Consider the following 7,581-nt stretch of genomic DNA (forward strand, 5'->3'; position numbering starts at 1 on the left):
AGGCTCGGTTGTGAAACTGGATCGCTTGGCTCGGTGGAAGCGAGGCTCGGTTGTTGATCTGTGGAAGCGAGGCTCGGTTGGTGATCGGTGGAAGTGACAGCAACAATCTCTTTGGAGGTGACACCATCTGCTTTATTTACCGAGTTCGCCTCGGTTGCTGTATCCTCCGGCAACCATCTCTGCAATAAAAGTTGCACACAAGTTAACCCTGGACGACTTAAATAAAAGTTGTCTGGACGACTAGTTGACCCTGGACGACTTAAATAAAAGTTGTCTGGACGACTAGTTGACCCTGGACGACTTAAAATTAAGTCTTCCGTGGTCAACTAGTCGTCCAGACAACTTACGTTTAAGTCGTCCAGGGTCAACTAGTCGTCCAGACAACTTTTACAGTCGTCTGGACAACTAGTTAACCCTGGATTTGATACTAACATATTTGATTTGAGGAGGCTGTTTCTTTTGAGGAGGAGGCTGTTTCTTTTGAAGAGGAGGAGGCTGCTGCTGTTTCTTTTGAGGAGGAGGAGGCTGCTGTTTGGTTTGATGAGGAGGAGGCTGGTTACTAACCACGGTTTCATTGGCATGAGGGGTAGCCTGTTTGTTTCTACCCCCGGTTTCTTTGGCAAGAGGGGTAGGCTGTTTATCTTGAGGGGTAGCCTGATTGGTTAGAGGTGGAGGGGTAGCCTGATTGGTGACACCAACCTTCTTCTCCACAGCTTCCAATCTATCAGACAACTTCCTAAACTCCCTCATGCACTTATTAAACCCTTTTTTCATAGCCTCAGCTACGCCCTTGAACATAATTTCCAACTCCTCTCTGGTCACCCCTCTAGCCTCTTCTCTAGCCTCTTCTCTAGCCTCTTCAGGAGCCTCTTTACGAGCTTTCTTCCGAGGTCTTGGATTGTCTTCCTCCTCCTCCTCCTCCTCCAACACAACCATCTCTTTGGCCTTCTTCGATGGAGTCACAACCTTAGGTTTTGTATTGACCTTAGTACCAGTGACTTCCCAGCAATCCATGGTCCACTTCCACGGTCTCCGCTCATACATGACTTTAATGATGTTCTCCGCGGGCAGGTCCTCAACCTCAGAGTCCCATTTTGGCCACATTTCACTAATGTCCTTCTCAACAAAGTTGATCACGCGGGTCTGCAGTAAATAGAAGAATCGAGTTAGATATTTGAAGACCTTCCAGACGACTTATAATAAGTCGTCTAATAAGTCGTCCAGATGGAAGACTTTCCAGACGACTTAATTAAGTCGTCCGATAAGTCGTCCAGCTGGGAAGACTTTCCAGACGCCTTATTATAAGTCGTCTAATAAGTCGTCCAGATGGAAGACCTTCCAGACGACTTATAATAAGTCGTCTAATAAGTCGTCCAGATGGAAGACTTTCCAGACGACTTATAATAAGTCGTCTAATAAGTCGTCCAGCTGGGAAGACTTTCCAGACGACTTATTATAAGTCGTCCGATAAGTCGTCAAGCTGGACGACCTTCCAGACGACTTATAATAAGTCGTCTGCGCAGTCTTTTGGATTGAAGTAAATACCTGACTCAAGATAGCAGCTTTCATTGATCTGCGGCCTCTGCTGCCCTCGTAAGCCAGTATCGGTGGAGACGGACTGTCTGCTCTGGGACCACCAATACTAGCACCCAATTCCGGCATAGCTGTGTACGTCCAGACTTGAAGAACTTGTATAAACCCATCCACGGTGTAACAGCCAGCAATTTCTTTGTTCCACAAAGAGTCCATCAGCACCTTAAACGCGACTCTCCCCCATGGATAATTCTCAAACCGTTCTAAATCCATCACTAGCCTTGCCAGAGTAGATCGTGTAGCGGTTGAAAACTTTCTCCCTTCAATGAATCCAGTGAAGATGGAGAGGTACGCGAGCCGCTTGCGATCTTCCCTGGACCAATCCCCGCATCTCTTCAGTGCTGCTATTATCTGATCAGTAGTTGGCCCAGCTTCCAGATGAACTCCCAGCATCCCCCAGAAAGAAACCATCTCTGGGGTAACGTCACATTTTGGTGTCTCAAGGTCCTCGATGTACTCGCAGTTTAGACCAGTGAGGTTTTCAAACTCTAACAGTGAAAACCTCAAAGGTTCTGGACCAACGAGAGACCACATCTCATACTTCTTCTTAATGTCCAGCTTGAAACTGAGCATGTAGTGAACCAGCCTTGAAGCCCAACCAAATCCCTGCTCCTTGAACTTGATGAAAACTCCCAAACTCGACTCCTTGAGCTCTTCAAATTCGTCATCAGTAAGAGCTTTCCTAAGAGCAGTATGCAACTTGCTGTTATCCGTATGATACGAAATGCTATTGTGGGCTTCTGGCTCTTCCCCTGATGTGTATAACCTACGGGGGAGTTCTGGAATATCCATCCTTTTTGTCTGCAAAATAATCAAAGACAACAATATAAGTCCAGACGACTTAGTAGACGACTTAAATTTAAGTCGTCTGGAAAGTCTTCCAAATGGACGACTTATATTTAAGTCATCTACTAAGTCGTCCAGGTGGAAGACTTTCCAGACGACTTAAATTACTTACAAGTCTTCCAGTCGCAGAAGGAGTTGGAGTACTCGTCATTGCGGTTATTGATCTGAAAAAATAAACGTGAAACGGTGAGAATGAGTAAATTGATAGAGACAACGTTTTATGTTCATCTTTTCCTCGAGATTGATGACTTAGCGGCGTTAGGGTTTACAGAGAAACGGCGCTAAGGTTTACAGAGAAGAAGCGGCGGCGCTAGGGTTTAGAGGAATCGGCGGCGCTAGGGTTTAGAGGAATCGGCGGCGCTAGGGTTAGAAGAAGCTGCGGCGACAACGGTGAGAATGAAGTGAGATAGATAGCTGACGTTGAGAACGATGGTTTGTTCGGAAATCGTGGGAATTCGAAATCGCCTTTGAGAGAGAACTGTTAGGGTTTCTGAATTTCGTGAAAAATGAAACAAAAAAAATAAAAATCACCTTATATATTGGGTAAATAATCCGGTTAGCTTTAAAAGTACATTGGTAAACTTTAAGGTTTGGTCCGGTTTAGACGACTTATTCTGGCTGATAATGTACAACAGACGACTTAATATTTAGTCGTCTGTTTTCAGACGACAAAATATTAAGTCGTCCTAGACCCTAAAATGAACCCCTAAACTAAAATGACTAGATTAACTAACTAACCACGTTATAAAATCAAATTATACTTAAATAGTGTTTACTATACATAGAAATGAACACGCATAAGTAATTTTAAAAATTTTCAAAAACGGTTTTAATGCTTTCCAAAATCTAACCCTAAGAACACATACAATACTACAACATATGTTGATGAAACATAAACTAAAGAATATCATGACTCACTACTTTCACTCATCTATGCTGAAAACAATTGAAATTTGTTATATCTTAATTTATACCTCCTAAGACATATGTTAATTACATAATTCCCATTTTTCACTTATCAAAATATTTTTTACAAAATTTTTAAATTATGTTTAAGACTAACTGTCCAGACGACTTTCAGTTAAGTCGCCTGGACGACTTATTTTCAAGTCGTCTAAACAGACGACTTGCGAGGGGTAGAAACGTAAAAAAAATTCCGTTTTTTTGTTTGGTCACAAGGGGATAGTTGTAATTTCAATAGCCTTTTAGGTTACTTTTGCCTTTGACCCAAGTTAGGGTATTGTTTTGGTTTGACTCCAAGTTTTGAGTCACACTTGGCAATTCTCCCAATAAAAATATATCAAAACTTAAAATCTATAACTATTTAAATGTCAAATGCGAATAATTAAATTAAATTAAATTTTAAATCCAAAATAAGCCAAAAGTAAAACATAAAATTGTAATAAACTATCATTAACAAAAATAAACTAGTATCAAATTACATCAACTAGTTTTGTTAATAAATTCATAATCCACATGATTATATGATATTTTTATTATTTTTTTAAACTAAAAATTAATTTCTTAATTAGAATACAAAACAGTTTCTAATAATATAATTGAAAAATCTAAAAAAGAAGTAATCAAAAGTTACGTATTTGTTCAACCAATGGTAGCCAAATTCCGGATTTTAACGATTTTTTGTGGGGTTTTAACGGATTTTTTAAATAATGGTTTTTTGATAAAATCCAAACCTGATTACTAACCAACCAGGTTAGGGTTGCAAAACACTGGTTTTAAATGAAAACTGGATTGGATCTCCGGTTCAACCGGTCACATCATGACGAGAAACGTAGTGGGCCTTTATAGCCCATTGACCTACACCGACGTCACTAGCGTTTTCGTGAGAAACTCTGTTAAACTATACGTTTGCGGTTGCTTCGGAATCTCTTGATTCCATATCTGACTTTCTAAAACAAAAGTCCAGGTCTCCTCCTCCTCTTGGTCTATCTTTACCAAAGCCCACACGTCACGTTACAACAAAAAAAGAATTTTGTTTCCAAGCAATCTGTTTCTGCCCATCTCCCCCAATATCCTTTTAAAAAACATCCGAATCTATGATAACTCAAAATCTAATCATCTTTATCCTGTTGAGATATATATATATAGTTGGTGACGCACGCATACTCAGAGATGGGATCCGCCGCCGTAGCTAGTTCTTCTTCTGATGTTGCAATCTCAGGCAAGTTTCCCCTTTTTAACCCTTGATCGATTGTTCTGAAGAACAATTAGGGACTATAGAGATGGCTTTCGAGATCCGAATCATAAGCTTTCGATTTCGTGTAATTGGAATCAGTAATGGTTGTGAATATCTATGATTGTGGATTGTGGATTAGTTGCTTTAGCTGAAAATAGGAAACTCACACCAACCAACAACGAGTTGGCCTAGTGGCTAAAAGATCATGAATTACCTAGGAGTGATCTTGAAGATCACAGGTTCAAGTTTCCTATTGTTGGGGGTTAGTAATGTAATCTTTGTTAAAAACTTTGTAGCTCTGCGTGAGAAGCATGAGAAGGAAGTGGAGAATCTAACACTCACCTCACAACCTCTCTATACATTGAAGTTATTCGTTGAGGCTACTTTTCTTTACATCAAGCGGTCGATATTGTACCTACTTGCTCATGGAGGCTGGTTCATGCTTATAACCACTTTGTTGGTCGCATTTGGAGTCTTGCTTGTAACTGTTGATGGACCACATGGAAAGGTAGACACTTTCTATTGGACTACTTCATACATTCATAGCTAGACTTTCCAGGACAGGATTGTGTAATAGAAGGTCTAATTGTTGTTACAGCATGTTGAAGAACTATTGGAGTATGTTCGGTACAGCTTATGGTGGATAGCACTTGGCGTTGCATCTTCTATTGGCCTTGGTTAGTCAGTCACACTTAACTCCTCCTCACTCGCATTAAAAAAAAATTGCGATATTTTTCAAATTGTTATTTTCTTCTTCTATTCAGGATCTGGTCTACACACTTTTGTTCTCTATTTGGGTCCGCACATTGCTTTGTTCACTCTAAAAGCAACGCAATGTGGGCGGGTCGATCTCAAATCTGCACCTTATGATACGATACAGCTGAAACGGGTTCCCTCGTGGCTCGACAAATCTTGTTCAGAGTTTGGTCCTCCATTAATGGTCTCTGCTGCTGGGTCTCGTGTTCCTCTCACAAGCATACTGCCACAAGTCCAACTAGAGGCCATCTTATGGGGTATTGGGACGGCTCTTGGGGAGCTTCCTCCTTATTTCATCTCAAGGGCAGGTTCGTATATTGCTTCTCTCTCTCTCTATCTGCGTGTGCATTCGTTTCTCATTGTTTATTATCATCAGCTAGTATCTCTGGAAGCACGGTGGATGGAATGGAAGAGTTAGATGCTTCACCATCTGAGGATAGCGGAGTTATGGCCAGGTTCCTGAACCGGATTAAGCGTTGGCTATTAACGCATTCGCAGCACTTGAATTTCTTCACCGTCTTGGTTCTTGCTTCGGTTAGTAATATCATATAATGTCCTGATTGGGAACTACTATTCAATGATCTATACTTACACACTGCTCTGCAGGTCCCAAATCCTCTGTTTGATCTCGCTGGAATAATGTGTGGGCAATTTGGAATACCTTTTTGGGAGTTCTTTTTGGCGACTTTAATCGGAAAAGCCATCATCAAAACTCATATACAGGTGTGGAACCTCATTGATATTTTTACCTCTCTGGACTTGTTCTTAGACCTAAGTGGTTTTTTAACTTTCTTTTTGTTTGATTTAAGACAATATTTATCATCTGTGTGTGTAACAACCAATTGCTCGATTGGATGGAGAACGAGCTGATCTGGATACTTAGCCATGTCCCTGGTTTGGCTGCTGTATTGCCTGGACTCACAGCCAAACTCCACGCCATGAAAGAAAAGTATATTGATGCTCCACCTCCTGTTCCATCTCATATCAAGGTAAACAAAACCAACAAACCAACAAATTAATGTTATTTGTATTGAATATGCTTTTGCGTTTTTTTTTTGTTGGGTTAGGTGAAAAGATGGGATTTTTCATTTGCATCAATCTGGAATGGGATAGTGTGGCTGATGCTCCTCAACTTCTTCGTCAAGATTGTGACAGCGACTGCACAGAGACACTTGAAGAAGAAGCAAGAGAAAGAAATATCTGCTTTGACTCATTTAGATTGATCTTTCTTCCTTATGCGCCAACATCAGAAGGAGCTAAACTAAACAAGACAATGGCAGCTTTTCTTCTCATTTTCGCATCGTTGACACATTGTTCTGGTGGGATTTGTACTTTATAGAACATAAAAGGGTTTAGGAGGAACTGGGAGATTGCAGGAGGCTTATTCTGACCGTGTGATTGATTCCATAGAGAAAGATTTGTGGGAAGAATTTAGAAAAGAAAAGCTCTAGTTGCTAATTTGCTACTCTGCTTATCAATGACAATTTCGTTGTTTTTTTTTTCTTTTTTCGCTCACTGTCAACTTTTATTTTCAGTGATGCATGAAAGAAGGATATCTGTTTGGTTGTCAGGTGCCAATATGTTTAGTTACAGGCCCTGTTCTAAAACACAGACGCCTAATCGACTAGGTGTCAACGACAGTCTACCGCTGTGATTTTAACCAAATCGGTACAATTAATAGGAAATTTAATTAGCCGCATATTAACCAATTAATCGACTATAAATCGGATATAAACCGATTTAAACAGCAAATATTGGACTCTGATGACAAATAGCCATAAAACAGGTCCATTTGTTCGAAAAGAGTTAGAGACCTTCTCTATCTATTTATAGAAGACTTCAAAACTCCTCTTAGAAGAGATTAGTGGATGTGGAATAAATGCAATTGGTTTTTTATTTATTTTTTCTGATTCGCGCTATTAAAAACAAGAGAAAAATTAAGTACAACCAAACTTGGTAAGAGGCAAATCTTTCTAAGTGCAAGAAGATTGTGAGATCCAATTGGGTGTTTGCCATCAAGTACAAGAGTAATGTAGAGATAGAGCGTTACAAGGCAAGGCTGGTGGTAAGGGGGTTCAGTCAAACATTTGGAGAGGACTACTTGAATAAATTTGCACCAATCACCAAGCTACACACAGTAAGAATCACCCTATCTTGGGATCCTTGGAAGATGGTGTCAATAATGTATT

General features: G+C 40.3%; 1 protein-coding gene across 1 annotated transcript; it reads left to right on the plus strand.

The window, feature by feature from the left end:
- Window positions 1–4,325: 4,325 nt before the first annotated feature.
- On the plus strand, window positions 4,326–6,894 carry LOC106435445 (vacuole membrane protein KMS1). The gene is made up of 8 exons (XM_013876332.3): window positions 4,326–4,621; window positions 4,933–5,144; window positions 5,235–5,313; window positions 5,401–5,700; window positions 5,769–5,926; window positions 5,999–6,115; window positions 6,202–6,381; window positions 6,460–6,894. Exons 1-8 carry the CDS (start codon window positions 4,573–4,575, stop codon window positions 6,613–6,615), a joined length of 1,251 nt encoding a protein of 416 aa, XP_013731786.1. The 5' UTR covers window positions 4,326–4,572; the 3' UTR covers window positions 6,616–6,894.
- The last annotated feature ends 687 nt before the right edge of the window (window positions 6,895–7,581 follow it).

This window comes from Brassica napus, chromosome C8, assembly GCF_020379485.1.
Source record: "Brassica napus cultivar Da-Ae chromosome C8, Da-Ae, whole genome shotgun sequence".
Lineage (NCBI taxonomy): Eukaryota > Viridiplantae > Streptophyta > Magnoliopsida > Brassicales > Brassicaceae > Brassica > Brassica napus.

Excerpts from the sequence above, each read along its gene's own strand:
- LOC106435445 (XM_013876332.3), top strand. The coding sequence starts at position 4,573 with ATGGGATCCGCCGCCGTAGCTAGTTCTTCTTCTGATGTTGCAATCTCA. Across the intron at positions 5,701-5,768 it reads TTATTTCATCTCAAGGGCAG|CTAGTATCTCTGGAAGCACG; the intron begins GTTCGTATATTG and ends TATTATCATCAG. Across the intron at positions 6,116-6,201 it reads TCATCAAAACTCATATACAG|ACAATATTTATCATCTGTGT; the intron begins GTGTGGAACCTC and ends GTTTGATTTAAG.